Source organism: Nomascus leucogenys, chromosome 19 (assembly GCF_006542625.1).
Source record: "Nomascus leucogenys isolate Asia chromosome 19, Asia_NLE_v1, whole genome shotgun sequence".
NCBI lineage: Eukaryota > Metazoa > Chordata > Mammalia > Primates > Hylobatidae > Nomascus > Nomascus leucogenys.
Genome location: NC_044399.1, coordinates 54147851 through 54165780, shown reverse-complemented (window position 1 = coordinate 54165780; position 17930 = coordinate 54147851). Strand labels below are relative to the sequence as shown.

Genomic DNA, 17930 nt, shown 5'->3' with positions numbered 1-17930 from the left:
GGGAATTTTTTAGGTAGAGAACTTGGAAAGGACATGTACTATGTGCAAGAGAGGCACAGAGACTTGGAACATCTTTGTGAATTTGGGAATTCCAGTAGTTTGGAATGCCTGGAGCAGAGTGTGAAGGGTGTGTGTCTCAGCTGATGAGGTTTACAGGTGGGGAGGAGCTAGATCATGAGGATGCTGGATTTTCATCTCCTTGGTGATCACCACGAAAGGGTTTTTAGAATATTTGCTCACTCCGAGGATATTATTTGAGCTGTGAGAGGTGCTGGGCTTATACCAGTGGACGAGACACACATGGACCCCTCCTTGGTAAACCTTACAAACTTGATGCGAGGTTGTAGCCAAATTCTACCCATCTTTTAAGGCCCCACCCTTCTGATATGGTTTGTTCAATTATCCTGTCTTTATGGGTTTCCCCCTCTGCTACTTTTGGTCAACGGCACACAATTTAGAATCAAACTAACTGCATATTGAATCATTCAGTAATGATTATGTGTCTTCTCTTCTTAGCTACCTAGCTCTTCCTACCCCACCCCATTTTTAGGGAAGAATAGGACTTAAACCTTGCAGTAAGATCTAGCACAATTCTTTTTTTTTTTTTTTTTTTTGAGATGGAATCTTGCTCTGTTGCCCATGCTGGAGTGCAGTGGCGCGATCTCAGCTCACTGCAAGCTTCGCGTCCCGGGTTCATGCCATTCTCCTGCCTCAGCCTCCTGAGTAGCTGGGACTACAGGCGCCCGCCACCATGCCTGGCTAATTTTTTATATTTTCAGTAGAGATGGGGTTTCACCGTGTTAGCCAGGATGGTCTCCATCTCTTGACCTCGTGGTCTGCCCACCTCGGCCTCCCAAAGTGCTGGGACTACAGGTGTGAGCCACCGCGCCCAGCCTGATCTAGCACAATTCTAAGAATTGCTAATAACTCAATCGATAGTGATTAAAGGTTATACGATGGAAGAGAGGGAGATAGTTGGGAAGGGAGAGAGGCAGGAGAACGATGGAAAAATTAGAGGGGTCCGCAATAGAAAATGAAGCTTGCAAAGTATAGAGGTCAGCAGGAAGAGGATTTTTTAGAGGAAATGAATTGGAGTTGGCAAGCACGTTCCTATTTAGACATGATAGGCCATGTTCCTCCCTGGTTTTCATGACTTATCAAGAAAACTCTTGGAACAATTAAAATTTGAAACACTCACAGACTTTTTTTTTTTTGAGACAGAGTCTTGCTTTGTTGCCCAGGCTGGAGTGTAGTGGCACGATCTTGGCTCACTGCAACCTCCACCTCCCAGGTTCAAGTGATTCTCGTGCCTCAGCTTCCCAAGTAGCTGGGATTACAGGCGTCTGCCACCACGCCCAGCTAATTTTTGTATTTTTAGTAGAGACGGAGTTTCACCGTGTTGGCCAGGCTGGTCTCAAACTCCTGACCTCAAGTGATCTGCTCACCTTGGCCTCACAAAGTGCTGGGATTACAGGCATGAGCCACTTTGCCCAGCCCCTACTTATATTCTAATCCAGAGTTATCAGCTGTAACTTTTCCTGATTTTGCAGGTTCAGATATATTTCTTTTTTCTTTCTTCTCTTCTTTTCTCTTCTCTTCTCTTCTCTTCTCTTTCTCTTCTCTTCTCTTCTCTTCTCTCCTCTCCTCTCCTCTCCTCTCCTCTCCTCTCCTCTCCTCTCCTCTCCTCTCCTCTCCTCTCTTTTCTTTTTTCTTTTCTTTTCTTTCTTTCAGATGGAATCTTGCTCTGTCACCCAGGCTGGAGTGCAGTGGTGCGATCTCGGCTCACTGCAACCTCTGCCCCCCGGGGTTCAAGTGGTTCTCCTGCCTCAGCCTCCTGAGTAGCTGGGACTACAGGCGCCCTCCACCATGCACAGCTAATTTTTTTGTATTTTTAGTAGAGATGGAGTTTCACCATGTTGGCCAGGCTGGTTTCGAAATCCTGACCTCAAGTGGTCTGCCCGCCTCAGCCTCCCAAGTTTCTGGGATTACAGGTGTGAGCCTCTGTGCCCGGCCTAGGTTCAGATATATTTCAAGCCATCATCTTTCATACTACTATTATTTCTGAATTTCTGAATCTGTATCTCTATGCAGGAATTACCTGGAGACATTATTTGTTTTTCTTTATGCTTGTCTAATATTTATGAAATTCAGCTTCTCAGGAGAATGTGGTTGCTTGGATGACTATACTGCTCTGGGGGAAAAAGCAATTCTCTATCTTTATTGCTCTTTTTTCCTCAGAGTTTTATGTCTTCATCAGTAGCTTAGTTACTTTGGAAAGTTCTTCTGCTGAATACTTCTGACAGCTTTCAACTTTTACTGTATATTGGAAGCTTTAAAAATAGATAAAAGCCTCAATCCTTCTTAAACTTGTTCATACAGAGATTGGGCCTTCTTACTTTCCAAACTTTGAAGGTGTACTGTTTTTTGAAGTTTGAAACTGCTGTGTCAGGTTGTAGCCTTTGTCTCTTTTCTCATCTACCTTTGGGCAACGTTTTCTCATTATTCTTTCCACTTAGGGCAGGTGAAACTCAAAAGTAATGTTTTTGTTTACTAAAGGTGATGTAAAATAATGTAGCAGTGATTCCACTTGAACAAGCATGTCTTGGTGATAAATTCTCTGTTTCTGTTTGCTTGGAAATGTTCTTGTTTCCCTCCTTGAGCTGTTGACTATAAGATTCCAGGCAGCATTCTTTCTTTCTCTTTCTCTCTCTCTTTTCTTTCTTTCTTTCTTTCTTTCTTTCTTTCTTTCTTTCTTTCTTTCTTTCTTTTCTTTCTTTCTTTCCTTCTTTCTTTCTTTCTTTCCTTCCTTCCTTCCTTCCTTCTTTCTTTCTTTTTTCCTTCCTTCCTTTCTTTCTTTTTCTTTTTTTCTCTTTCTTTCCTTCTTTCTTTTCTTTTCTCCTTCCTTCCTTCTTTCCCTCTTTCTTCCTTTCTTTCTTTTCTTTTCTTTCTTTTCTTTTCTTTTCTTTTCTTTTCTTTTCTTTTCTTTTCTTTCTTTTCTTTCTTTCATCTCACTCTTGTTGTCCAGGCTAGAGTGGGAGTGCAGTGGCGCGATCTACGCTTACTGCAACCTCCGCCTCCTGGGTTCAACCAATTCTTCCACCCTAGCCTCCCTAGTAGCTGGGGTTACAGGCCACCATGCTGGGCTAATTTTTGTGTTTTTAGTAGAGACAGGGTTACACTGTGTTGGCCAGGCTGGTCTTGAATTCCCGATCTCAGGCGTGAGCCACCACTCCCGGCCTATGTTTTTGGTTTCCTTGTTGGTGTTGAGAAATCAGTATTGGTCCAGTTGCTCTTCCTGTGTAACTAGTCCACCTATTTTCTTTTGCTCTTCTTAAGATTTTTACTTGTATTTGTGGCTCTTTAGTCGGACTATGAAGTAGGTATGGATTTTTTTTCTTTTTTAAATTTTTTTTGTTTTCTTTTGAGACTGGATCTGGCTTTGTCACCCAGGCTGGAGTGCAGTGGTGTGATCTTGGCTCACTGCAACCTCCACCTCCTAGGCTCAAGTAATTCTCCCACCTCAGCCTCCTTGAGTGGCTGAGACTACAAGGCGTACACCACCATGCTCGGCTAATTTTTGTATTTTTAGTAGAAATGAGGTTTCACCCTGTTGGCCAGGCTGGTCTCAAACTCCTGAGCTCAGGTGACCCGCCCACCTCAGCCTCCCAGATTGCTAAGATTACAAGCATGAGCCACCGCGCCCGAGCTCCCCTACTTTATTTATCCAACATTTGATCTCTGAACATATAAGATAATGCAGAGAAAGCACAGAAGTACAAGAATAAAGCCAATTATACTGATAGTACATACATATATACATATGTATAGATAGGTGAGCAGAAAAGTCGGTAGGTAGATAGGAGGGAAGATAGATACATACAACCAACTTTGGGCATTTGTGTGACTTATTTATGTATTCTTAGTACAGTTTAAATTTGATAGTAGACCTACCTGAACTATCACAACTTAGTAAGCCTTATTAAGTGCAGTAAATGTCCTTTCCGTGATACTTGAGAGAAGATTTTTAAGAACCTTGGCCAACCCTTATGTCCCTTGATGTTTGCATCCAGAACATTTTGGGAAGATTACTGTCATTGGCAGCCAAGCAAAACTGTCACTTGTGTACTAAGGTCATAGAAGGTTATTATATTTCTGAGAGTAATGACTAGACACTCAGGAATAATGGGCAGACAAAAGGAGAAGAACATTAAAAAAAAAAAAAGAAGAAGCCGTCATCAAGAGCATTAAGTATTATTAGATCCAGCTTTTCCTGGGTTTGGTTTGCATGGATGAAATCTACTCAGGGGTTTTCACAGTGAAGTTCACGTTAGAATGCCTGTGTGCCTTCTGAGGTGAGACATGTACATCTTGACTTACTCTCTTTGAGTCCAGAGAATCTCTTAAATGGACTGTAGAAAAACACTGTCTTTCCCTTTTTTTTTTTTTTTTTTTTTTGAGACGGAGTCTCGCTCTGTCACCCAGGCTGGAGTGCAGTGGCGCGATCTTGGCTCACTGCAACCTCCACCTCCTGGGTTCACGCCATTCTGTCTCAGCCTCCCGAGCAGCTGGGACTACAGGCACCCGCCACCATGCCCGGCTAATTTTTGTATTTTTAGCAGAGACGGGGTTTCACCGAAACACTTTCTTTTTCAGACCCATTTAAATTTCAGCTCACGTAAAGACAAAGGGGTATCTGTTTCTTAGCTGTAGGTGTTTCTGCCAGATTATAGGTGATAAAGTAGATTGGGCCTTTATAGCATCAGCTCTGCACCTTTATCTTTCCCCTGAAAACTTTTTCATACCCCTTTCCCCTACAAGCTTGGATTCACATCCTGGCATTGCCACTTAATGAGGTGACCAGTCAGTATGCTGAGCTCAATTTTCTTTTCTTTTTTAAATTTAAATTTAAATTTTCTTTTTTTGAAATGGAGCTTCACTCTTTTTTTGCTCAGGCTGGATTGCAATGGCACTATCTTAGCTCATTGCAGCCTCCACCTTCGGGGTTCAAGTGATTCTGCAGCCTCAGCCTCCCAAGAAGCTGGCATTACAGGCGCGTGCCAGCACACCCAGCTAATTTTGTATTTTTGATAGAGACAGGGTTTCACCATGTTGGCCAGACTGGTGTCGATCTCCTGACCTCAGGTGATCCACCGCCTCCGCCTCCCAGAGTGCTGGGATTACAGACATGAGCCACTGCACCCGGCCCTATTTAAAATTTTTTTTTAGAGACTGCTCTGTTGCTTAGGCTGGAGTGCAGTGGTGTAATAATAGCTCACTGCAACCTCAACCTCCTGTGCTCAAGCAATCCTCCCACTTCAGCCTCTGCAGTATCTGGGACTACAGGAGCATATTACCATGCTTGGCTATTGTAGAGATGTGGTCTTGCTATGTTGCCCAGTCTGGTCTTGAATTCCTGGCTTCAAGTGATCCTCTCACCTCAGCCTCCCCAAGTGCTAGAATTATAGGTGTAAGGCTCTGTGCCCAGCCTGAACTCAATTTTATAATGAATTAAGTGGATTCATTATGTATCATTATGCACATATGTGTGCATGTGTTTTTATAGCAGAATGATTTATAATCCTTTGGGTATATACCCAGTAATGGGATTGCTGGGTCAAATGGTAATTCTGGTTCTAGATCCTTGAACAATACATCATTGTGAGAATTAAATAACACAGCATGTAAAATACCCATTGCTAGGCAGAGTTAGATATTCAGTAAAAATAACTTCTCTTTCAGCTTGAATGATGGGGAAACTGTCATCAGCCTTTGTGTTCCATTCATTCATTATGTATTCATTCTGGTAGGCTGTTTTGTGAAATGCTGGCTAACACATATTGGAAACGTTTGTGAGAGATAGTTTGTCAGCGATATTATAGAAAGGAATTCTGTTTGGGGGATCAATTGGATAAGGGTGCCTGTTAGACACCCTTGTTACTTAGTGTATGTCAACTAGCCTGTCTTTATATGTAGTTAATTTTGACAGTCATTTTATGTCAGATGCTGTTTTACTAGGTTATTATCCTCCATTCTTTTCATCTTAGATATTTAGTGAAATAAATTAGAATCTGACTGCCAAGCCAATATTCACTTATTCCTTATTTGATGTTCATATTGTATTAGATATATGCGTGTATATCTGTTTCCCCTTTTCTTTTATTTTTAGAGACAAGGTCTCAGTCTGTCACCTAGACTGGAGTGCAGTGGCATGATCATAACTCACTGCAGCCTTGAACTTTTGGGTTCAAATGATCCTCCCGTCTCCGCCTCCTGAGTACCTGGAATTACAGGCATGCTCCACCATGCCTGACTAATATTTTTATTTTTTTGTTGAGAGGAGTCCACTCTATGTTGCTCAGGCTTGTCTTGAACTCCTGGCTTCAAGCAATCTTTCCACCTAGGTCTTCTTAAGCACTTGGATTATAGCGTGAGCCACCATGCCCAGCCCCTTTTTTTCTTTTAAGGGAGAAATTCTACATTCTCTATGAAGAAAACTTGTAAACTGATATCCTCTTCATCAGATTTTCAGTGTTGCCTCTTTGTTTTTTCTTTTTTTTTTTAAGGATCTCATTGAAGTACAACTCTGTTTTTTCTTTATCTTACCAATTTAATATTTGGTTCTAACCAGTTTCTTCGATGTGTACATTTTCACACTATAAAAATATGTTTAACTGTTGCGCATTCATGGTACTTTGTATCAACACCTTATGTTGCCATGTTTTTAATTTTAATTTTATTATACTTTAAGTTCTGGGATACATGTGCAGAACGTGCAGGTTTAAGTAGGTATGCACGTGCCATGGTGGTTTGCTGCATCCATCAACCTATCATCTACATTAGGTATTTCTCCTAATGCTATCCCTCCCCTAGTCCCCCACCCGGCGTGATGTTCTCCTCCCTGTGTCCATGTGTTCTCATTGTTCAACTCCTACTTATGAGTGAGAACATGCGGTGTTTGGTTTTCTGTCCTGTGTTAGTTTGCTGAGAATGATGGTTTCCAGCTTCATCCATGTCCCTGCAAAGGACATGAACCCATCCTTTTTTATAGCCGCATGGTATTCCATGGTGTATATGTGCCACATTTTCTTTATCCAGTCTATCATTGATGGGCACTTGGGTTGACTCCAAGTCTTTGCTATTGTGAACAGTGCTGCAGTAAACATATGTGTGCATGTGTTTTTATAGCAGAATGATTTATAATCCTTTGGGTATATACCCAGTAATGGGATTGCTGGGTCAAATGGTAATTCTGGTTCTAGATCCTTGAAGAATTGCCACACTGTCTTCCACAATGGTTGAACTAATTTACATTCCTACCAACAGTGTAAAAGTGTTCCTTCTTCTCCACATCTTCTCTTGCTTCTCTAGTTCTTTCAATTGTGATGTTAGGGTGTTGATTTTAGATCTTTCCTGCTTTCTCCTATGGGCATTTAGTGTTATAAATTTCTCTCTAAACACTGCTTTAGCTGTGTCCCAGAGATTCTTTGCTTACACTGTGTGGGGAAAACCACCTACTGAAGCCTCACTAATGGTGGACGCCCCTGTCCCCACCAAGCTCGAGTGTCCCAGGTTGACCAGACTACTGTGCTGGCAGTGAGAATTTCAAGCCAGTGGATCATAGTTTGCTGGGCTTCCTGGGGGTGGGATCAGCTGAGCTAGACCACTTGGTTCCCTGGCTTCAGGCCCCTTTCCAGGGGAGTGAATGGTTCTCTCTTGCTGGCATTCCAGGAGCCATTGGGGTATGAAAAAGAACTTCTGCAGCTAGCTTTGTGTCTGCCCAAACGGCTGCCCAGTTTTGTGCTTGAAACCCAGGGCCCTGGTGGTGTAGGCACCCGAGGGAATCTCCTGGCCTGCAGGTTGCGAAGACGGGAAAAGCTTAGTATCTGGGTCAGAATGCACCATTTCTCATGGCACAGTCCCTCAGGACTTCCCTTGGCTAGGGGAGGGAGTTCCATGACCCCTTGTGCTTCCCTCACCCTGCTTTGGCCCGCCCTCCATGGGCTACACCCACTGTCTAACCAGTCCCAGTGAGATAAGCCTGTTACCTCAGTTGGAAATGCAGAAATCATCCACCTTCTGCCTTGATTTTGCTGGGAGCTGGAGACTGGAGCTGTTCCTATTGGCCATCTTGACAGCCACCTCCCATTTACTTATGTATGTATGTATGTATGTATGTATGTATGTATGTATGTATGTATGTATTTGGAGACGGGTTCTTGCTCTGTCACTCAGGCTGGAGTGCAGTGGTGCGATCTCAGCTCACTGCAATCTCTGCCTCCCGGGTTCAAGCGATTCTCCTGCCTCAGCCTCCTTAGTAGCTGGGACTGCAGGCTCATGCCACCATGCCCGGCTAATTTTTGTATCTTTAGTAGAGATGGGGTTTCACCATGTTGGTCAGGCTGGTCTCGAACTCCTGACCTCGTGATCCACCCGCCTTGGCCTCGCAAAGTACCCGGATTACAGGTGTGAGCCACTGCGCCCGTCCCCCCGCTATTTTTTTTTTTGGCATGGTTAAGACAAACCCGCTGAAAAAGAGCAAGGTTATGAATCATCTCTCCCAGGATTGTGTGGAATAAAAGAGATATTGTACATAATGTCCTTAGCTCATGTCTGGAGCATATAAGTGCTCAGATAATGCTGGCTGGTAACTATTAGTGTTACTGTATTCCTCAGGTCTTATGTTTAAAATCATTTAACAACAGAGACTATGTACTATATACTTTATGTATTATAGACTCTATTTTACACATTAATATATTTTTCTTCTCATCATAATTTTTAATGTTTTATCTTTTCTCTTGCAGTGATGAAACTACAGAATCTGTTTGTAGATGATTCAGGTCGATATTTGGCTATTCAATTCCATCTGGAATGTGCATATATGTTTTTATATTATTATGAGTACAGAAAAGCAAAAGATCAGTTGGATATTGCTAAGGACATCAGCCAATTGCAAATTGACTTGACAGGTAAGACTTTTATTTTTTGTGGATAATTGATTTTATTTTTATGATAAAACTATATACATTGGCAGTTTGTATTGTATGTTGGTATTCGATTTTCTATATCCTATTTGTTTTACAAAAGTAGACTTTAAAGGTTTTATTTACAAATTTATAGTTTATAACAAATTTGAAATGATATATTTTCCTTATTTCTAGAGTTTTCCATTTATTGCGCTGATCTGTTTAGATGTGTTAGTAATAGATAGCAGCCAGGCAGTACACAAACACACTTTTGAGCCTTTTGGGGGATGGGCCCATAGGGGCGTTTCCTGACCAAGTTTGGCCTCTCTGCATTGCCCTTTCTTGTAAATACCCACCTATTCCTTCCATCTTCCTTTTTTTTTTTTTTGAGACTGAGTCTTGCTCTGTAGCCCAGGCTGGAGTGCAGTGGCGTGATCTTGGCTCACTGCAACCTTCGCCTCCTGGGTTCAAGCAATTCTCCTGCCTGAGCCTCCCTAGTAGCTAGGGTTACAGGTGCCCACCACCACGCCTGGCTAATTTTTTTTTTTTTTTGTATTTTTAGTAGAGATATGGTTTCACCATGTTGGCCAGGCTGGTTTTGAACTCCTGACCTCAAGTGATCTGCCCGCCTTGGCCTCCCAAAGTGCTGGGATTACAGGTGTGAGCCACCACGCCCGGCCCACATTCTGTGCTTCTTATAGAGCTAGTTCTATCAGTAAAATCCTCCCAATATATTATGAATAAATATGATTTTGTGGGCTTGTCTTGGATCTTAGCTACCTTTTGTTACATTGAGTGTGTGGGCAAAATTGTTTAATATCCAGCTTATAACTTGGAACAATGGCCATGTGTAAGTTGTCTGTATATGAAAATATATGTAATGTATCTTGTGAGGTTAGTTTCAGAAGTTATGTTTTTAAATATTTTGATTCTAGGAGGCTTTTTTGGGACTATTGATGGCATAATACTTAATTGTTGGTATATTTACTAGCTAGTTCTTCATATTTTGTTTTCTAAGTTAGAGTTGAGGAACTTAGAAATACAGATGTGGTGTTCACAAATATGAGAATCAGGTTATTCTTTTTTTCCACTCATCTATAGCCTTCCTATAAAAAATAAGCTGTGGCCAGGTGCCGTGACTCACGCCTGTAATCCCAGCACTTTGGGAGGCTGAGGTGGGCAGATCATGAGGTCAGGAGATCGAGACCATCCTGGCCAACATGGCAAAACCCCGTCTCACTAAAAATACAAAAATTAGCTGGGCGTGGTGGTGCGCGTCTGTAATCCCAGCTACTCGGGAGGCTGAGGCAGGAGATTCGCTTGAACCAGGGAGTCGAAGGTTGCAGTGAGCCGAGATCACACCACTGCGCTACAGCCTGGCGACAGAGCAGGACTCCATCTCATAAACAAATAAAATAAAATAAAAAAGTAAGCTGTATCAAACAATTTCAGTGGCTATCTTCAGCATAACATATTTAAAAGGTTAATGTATAACTTAGAGCCAGACTCATAACAGGATAAAATCCAGACTTCCTAGACTGGTCTTTGTAATCAAGGATCTTTGTAATCTGACCTTGTCCAGAGAGTAGATGTTGGAACTTTTGCTTCTCTTAAAGTGGTTTGAAAACAGCTATTCTGCAGCAAGTTATTTCAGAGACATAATGAAAAAATTTTGGTCTTACATGAAGTAAGATAGTGTAATAAACTGTTGATTTAGAACCAAAAGATCCTGGCTTTAAGCTCTGGTTCTGATGCCGAGAAGCCCTGTGATCGTGAACAAATGCCTGTATTCTTTACAACTTTTGTTTTTGTCATCTGTGAAAAAGAGATAATAATAGTTCCTCTACCTACAACACTCAATGTGTTACTTTTTTTTTTTTTTTTTTTAAAGGGTGGTAGTTTGATGCAAAAATTAGTATGTGGACTCTAGTGGCAGAAATCCTGGGTTTGAGTCCTGGTACCAGAGCTTATTGGCTTTCTAATTTTATAAGTCATTTAAAACCTGAGGCTGGGCCTCAGGACTTTCTTATGTGAAATGGAGAAAATACCTTGTAAACTCTAAAGCACTCTGAAAATATTACTCTTCATGATTGTACAGTAGATCTCATGGGTAAGTCAGTAGATATAATTTTATTGTTTTTTCAGGTGCTTTGGGAAAAAGAACACGGTTCCAGGAAAATTATGTGGCACAACTGATTCTAGATGTAAGAAGGGAAGGGGATGTCCTTTCAAATTGTGAATTCACTCCAGCACCCACTCCTCAGGAACATTTAACCAAGGCAAGTAGGACGGCAAGTTATTAAATTCAATTAACACCTGAGTCTAACAATTTCGATAGGTGAGTACCATAGAAACACTGAATGGGTTGGGGACAGACTTCATTTTATTCTTTCTTTTGCCTTTTAAAGGTTGCTGAGTCAGGGAGAACTGGTGTTTAAACCTTTTTTTTTCCTAACCTGTATGTAGAGATAAATACTGCTTTTCTTCTAGGATTCAATAACTATGAATTAATAATGCAGTTAGTTATGTATTGCCCCTCTTGAAGAAATACAAAAGACAGACTGGGTGTAGACCAGTTTTTCTATCTGCCATCATATTTGTTTCCTTATGTTTGTCTTCTCTTGGAATCTCTTAGGCTTTTTCTAAATATATAAACAGATTATCAGAATTCCTTTTCACTAGTTTTGTGATCGGCCTTTTGTTTCTCTGTCATTATTGGGGGGTGGTTGCCTTAGTATGTTTATTTGACATGTCTAATGAATTCTCTTCTTTAGTTTGAATTATGACGCTTGGTCAGTTTACCTAATTATAGTCCACTCCAGCTGCTTCCATGAAGCCCTTTAGTATTTATGCATGTGTTTTCTGATCCCAGAAACCCCCAACTACTTTTTTTTTTTTTTTTTTTTGAGATGGAGTCTCACTCTATTGCCCAGGCTGGAGTGTAGTGGCACGATCTCAGCTCAGTGCAACCTCCACCTCCCGGGTTCAAGCGATTCTCCTGCCTCAGCCTCCCGAGTAGCTGGGATTACAGGCATGCACCACCATGGCTAATTTTGTATTTTTAGTAGAGACAGGGTTTCTCCATGTTGGTCAGGCTGGTCTCGAGCTCGCAACCTCAGGTGATCCACCCGTCTTGGCCTCCCAAAGTGCTGGGATTACAGGCGTGAGCCACCGCACGTGGCTGTGTTCGTTGTTTTTTAATGTGGAGTTGTCCTATAGAAAATTATCTCCCAGTGATTGGCCTGGCATGGTGGCTCATGCCTGTAATCCCAGCACTTTGGGAGGCTGAGGCGGGTGGATCACGAGGTCAGGAGATCGAGACCATGCTGGCTAACACGGTGAAACCCCGTCTCTAACTAAAAATACAAAAAATTAGCTGGGCAAGGTGGCGGGCGCCTGTAGTCCCAGCTACTTGGGAGGCTGAGGCAGGAGAATGGCGTGAACCCCGGGGGGCAGAGCCTGCAGAGAGCCGAGAGCGCACCACTGCACTCCAGCCTGGGCGACAGAGCGAGACTCCGTCTCAAAAAAAAAAAAAAAAAAAAAAAAAATATTAGGCCGGGTGCAGTGGCTCATGCCTGTAATCCCAGCACTTTGGAAGGCCAAGGTGGGTGCACGAGGTCAGGAGATGAGACCATCCTGGCTAACATGGTGAAACCCCGTCTCTATTAAAAATACAAAAAAAAATTAACCTGGCGTGGTGGCAGGTGCCTGTAGTCCCTCCCAGCTACTCAGGAGGCTGAGGCAGGAGAATGGCATGAATCTGGGAGGCGGAGCTTGCAGTGAGCCAAGATCATGCCACTGCACTCCAGCCTGGGCGATAGAGCAAGACTCCTCAAAAAAAAGAAAATAAACAAAAAAACAAAATTAGCCGGTTGTGGTGGTGCGTGCCTGTAATCCCAGCTACTTGGTAGGTTGAGGCAGGTAAATTGCTTGAACCCAGGAGGTGGAGGTTGCAATGAACAATGAGTGCAATTGCATCATTGAACTCCAGCCTGGGCAACAAGATCAAAACTCCCTTTGAAAAAAGAAAAAAAGAAAAAAATTATCTCCTGGTGATAAATAGGATATGATGAGTATTATGAGAAATGTATGAAAATGATGTACAATTTAATACAGAATTTAATCTTTTTTTTTTGCTTGTTCTTTCTTTTCTTTTCCTTTTTCTTTTCTTTTCTTTCTTTCATTTTTAAATGGAGATGAGGTCTCACTATATTGCCCAGGTTTGTTTCAAACTCCTGGGCTCAAGCAATCTTCTTGCCTCAACCTCCCAAAGTGCTGGGATTAACCATGTAACACATGTTACAGGGTTAATGTGGTTAACATTTTTAACATATTACATATGACTATCAGAAATTTTTTCAGAATTATTTTATTTTATTTAAAAAATTTTGGCTGGGCGTGGTGGCTCATGCCTGTAATCCCAGCACTTTGGGAGGCCGAGGTGGGTGGATCACAAGGTCAGGAGATTGAGACCATCCTGGCTAACACAGTGAAACCCCGTCTCTACTAAAAATACGAAGTATTGGGAGTGGTGGCAGGTGCCTGTAGTCCCAGCTACTCGGGAGGCTGTGGCAGGAGAATGGCGTGAACCCGGGAGGCGGAGCTTGCAGTGAGCCGAGATCATGCCACTGCACTCCAGGCTGGGCGACAGAGTGAGACTCCATCTCAAAAAAATAAATAAATAAATAAATAAAATTTTACCTGTTTATCTATTTAGAGACCAGGTTATGAGACTGGCTAATTTTTGTATTTTTGGTAGAGATGGGGTTTCACCATGTTGCCCAGGCTGGTCTCAAACTTCTAGGCTCAAGCCATCCACTTGCCTCAGCCTCCCAAAACTGTTGGGATTATAGGCATGAGCCACTGCACTGGCCAGAATTTAATCTTTTGTATGTGAAATAAAATACATTCAGATAATCTTATGGTCTTTGTTAATTACTACTTGAAGATGGAGAGTACAAGTTTTATGCTGTAGGTATGGATTAGATAGAAGCATAGCTTTATTCTAATGGGTAGAAGAGAATTGTTTGTTAAGTTGGTTATATATCATATTACCTTGTGTCAGACACATTATTAGATTGTGATATACACCATCTGTTTAATAACCATTTTTCAGGAAAAGGAAAGGAACACTACTATACCATTTATAGTGATTATAAAATATATCCTGATTGGAAATGTTACAACATGGCCTGGTGTGGTGGCTCATGCCTGTAGTCCCAGCACTTTGGGAGGCCGAGGGGGGAGGATCACTTGAGGTCAGGAGTTCGAGACCAACCTGGCCAACATGCCAAAACCCCATCTCTACTAAAAATAGAAAAGATTATCCGGGCATGGTGGGGTATGCCTGTAATTCCAGCTACTTGGGGGGGTGAGACAGGAGAATCGCTTGAACCCAAGAGGTGGAGGTTGCAGTGAGCCGAGATCACGCCACTGCACTCCAGCCTGGGTGACTAAGTGAGACTTTTCTCAAAAAAAAAAAAAAAAAAAAAAAAGAAATGTTACAATGTGAAAATATGTATTTTAATTCATTTTATTTTTTACGTTTTTTGAGATGGTGTGTCATTCTGTAGCCTGCCTTAGCCTCCAAGTAGCTGAGACTACAGCCACGTGCCACTACGCCCAGATAATTGTTGTATTTTTAGTAGAGACGGGGCTTCACCATGCTGGCCAGGCTGGTCTCGAACTCCTGACGTCGGGTGATCCTCCCGCCTCAACCTCTCAAAGTGCTGGGATTACAGGCATGAGCCACCGCACCTGGCTTCTGTCTAGCTTCATTTGGCTCCTAACGTCTTCCTTTCTTTTTTGTTGAATTAGAAAAAAATTTAACCCAAGATTATGGAGGAATAATTTATATAAAATATACCTATTTTAAATTACGCTTTGTTGAGATTTAACAGTTAGATGCATGTAACCACCACCATAATGAAAAAAAGTTTCTCCGAAGAGTGCCGTCCTAGTTCTTTGCAGTCAGTTGCTGTCATAGATTAGATCTGTCTTTTCTAGAATTTCCAATAAATGGAATCATACAGTATGTAATCTTTTGGTCTGGCTTAATGGTTTCAAGATTCATCCATGTTGAAATACCAATATGAACTGTTGGTGGACATTTAAGTTGTTTCTAGCAGCTATTACTAATAAACCTGCCTAGAAAATATGTATGTAAGTCTTTGTGTGAACATAAGCGTTTATTTTTTTTTCTCTTCTTTTTTTATTTTTGAAATGGAATCTCACTCTATTGCCCAGGCTGGAGTGCAGTGGCACGATCTCAGCTTACTGCAACCTCCACCTCTCGGGTTCAAGTGATTCTCCTGCCTCAGCCTCCCAAATAGCTGGGAGTACAGGTATGAGCCACCATGCCTGGCTAATTTTTGTATTTTTGGTAGAGACGGGGTTTTTGCCATGTTTGCCAGGCTGGTCTCAAACTCCTGACCTCAAGTGATCCACCCACCTTGGCCTCCTAAAGCGCTAGGATTACAGGTGTGAGCCACGATGCCTGGCCTCTTTTGCCCATTTTTCATTTGAGTTGTTTGTCTTATTGAGTTCTAAGAGTTCTCCATATTCTGGATGCAAGTCCCTTTTCAGATATATGTTTTGTCAGTATATTTGGATCCAGAGCTTGACTTTTTGTTTTCTTAACAATGTTTTCAGAGAACAGAAGTTTTTAATTTGATGAAGTCCAATTTATGAAGTTTTTCTCTTATAATTCATACTTTTTGTGTCCTAATTAAGGACTGACTGCCTTTCCATCTCAAGGTTACAAAGGTTTTTTTAAAAATGTTTTCTTCTATAAATTTTTTTAGTTTTAGCTTGTGTGTTAAGGTCTGTGATTAGTTTTGATTTAATTTTTGTGTATGATTGAGGTAAACATGAAGGACCATTTTTTTTTCCAAATGGATATCCAGTTGTTCTGACATCATTTACTTATTTTTTGGAGAGACAGGGTCTTGCTGTGTTGCTCAGGCTGATCTCAAACTCCTGGCCTCAAGCTTCCTCCCACCTTGGCCTCCCAAAGTTCTCTAATATCATTTATTGAAGGACTTTACCTGTTGAACCACCTAGGTAGCTTTACTGAAAATCAATCCATCATATATGCATGGGTCTAAAATTTTGGACTGTATTCTGTTCCATTCACTTCATGTGTCTGTCTTTATGTCAGTACTATACTGTCTGGGCTTTATAGTAATTCTTGAAATCAAGTACTTCCTTATATTTTATTCTTTTAAAAATTGTTTTGGTTATTGTTGATCATTTGCATTTCCATATAAATTTTAGAATGAGCTTGTCACAGTTTGGCATTTCCATCATTGATAACAAGCTATTTGTGAGAAATTTCTCAACTGATCACACTATATTGCTGAGACACAGAGTTGGGAAGTTGATGTTTTTGATTAGAATTTAGAGGCAGAATAGAAAGATCCAGTTTTGAATCCTGATGCTGTCACATACTTTGAGTGTGATCTTGGATGAGCTTCAAGTATCTGATTCTTTGCTTTTTCATCAATAAATAGGGATAAAAATGTCTATTGTCTATGATTATTGTGAGGATGAATTTGAAAAATGTTTGTAAAATTATCTGCAGAGGGGCTTTTGCATAATTGGCTCAATCAATGATAGCTGTTATTCCCCATTATTGTCATTGTTAGTGCATTCTTGAGGTATAGATGGCACATCTTTCATTTCTGGAAGGTAAATTGTTTCCAAATATGTGTTTCACAAGAAACAGCCTATTGACCATATGTCAAACAGGTAAGTTAGTTAACTTTATCCTTTCTAGCAATCTATTACATGCCATTCTGGTGAATGAATAAAATTTAATTTTTGGCCTAAGTATTTTCTTTTGTATTCTACTAGAATCTTGAGCTCAATGATGACACCATTCTGAATGACATAAAGTTAGCAGATTGTGAACAGTTCCAGATGCCGGATCTGTGTGCTGAAGAGCTTGCCATTATCCTTGGAATCTGGTAAGTTAATGACTGACTTGGCTGCTTTGAACACTTTGCATATTGATTCTCTTATGTGTGGAGAATCTTTATTCAAGGAGGTTCCAAGAGTTCTGGATGAATAGGGAATTTTGTAGTGCTTATGAAGGTCAAGAGGAAATACTTGGAGAGCCAATTAAAGGGTTAGACATTACGAATCTCCAGTGAGTTGGTATATGTATTCTTCTGTTTCCTTTATAAGCACAATTTCTTTGGTTAGCTTTAGCTAGGAATAGATTATTAATACAATATTAAAGACAAATGAGAATGACTTTTGAGATTTGAGGATATTTACATTTCAAGGATAGGATTATTTTTTAATACTGTAGAACCTTATCTGTGGTGGAAATAGTTTTTCATTTTTTTCTGATTAGAAATAATTTCAAATTTGTGAAAAATGTTTAAGGGCAGGGCAATACAAATAGCTTTTAAGTTTCCAACATGATACTGTATCATTCCTGAATAATTTAGTGTATATTTCCAACAAATAATGTTATTTTTGTACATAGTCACGATACAGCTATCAAAATCAGAAAATTAACATTCATACTTTGCTATCATTTAATTCTCAGACCCCATTCAAATTTTGCTAGTTGTCCAGATACTCTCTTTTAGAAAAGATCCAGTCTAGAGTATATGTGTCACATTTAGTTGTCATGTCTCTTTAGTCTTTATCAGTCTGGAATAGTTCCTCGTTTTTGCTTGACTCGCATGATCTTGACACTTGAAATTTACAAGTCCATTACTTTTAGACTTTCCTTCAATTTGAGTTTGATTTTTTTTTTTAGTAGTTGGATTCACCTTATGCATTTTTTTTTTTTTCCTGAGACAGAGTTTTGCTATTGTTGGCTAGGCTGGAGTGCAATGGCACAATCTCGGCTCATTGCAACCTCCGCTCCACGGGCTCAAGCGATTCTCTTGCCTCAGCCTCCTGAGTAGCTGGGATTACAGGCGCGCACCACCATGCCCGGCTAATTTT

The 17930-nt window shown here is 41.0% G+C and overlaps 1 protein-coding gene across 2 annotated transcripts in view; it reads left to right on the top strand.

The window, feature by feature from the left end:
* The window catches only part of TTC27 (tetratricopeptide repeat domain 27), a 194512-nt gene that overhangs the window by 26652 nt on the left and 149930 nt on the right, over positions 1–17930 (top strand). For both annotated transcript variants that reach the window (XM_003262719.3, XM_030800389.1), the window contains exons 6-8: positions 8805–8969; positions 11112–11245; positions 16821–16933. In XM_003262719.3, the coding sequence (XP_003262767.1) occupies positions 8805–8969; positions 11112–11245; positions 16821–16933 (412 nt within the window). The remainder of the gene's footprint in view (positions 1–8804; positions 8970–11111; positions 11246–16820; positions 16934–17930) is intronic.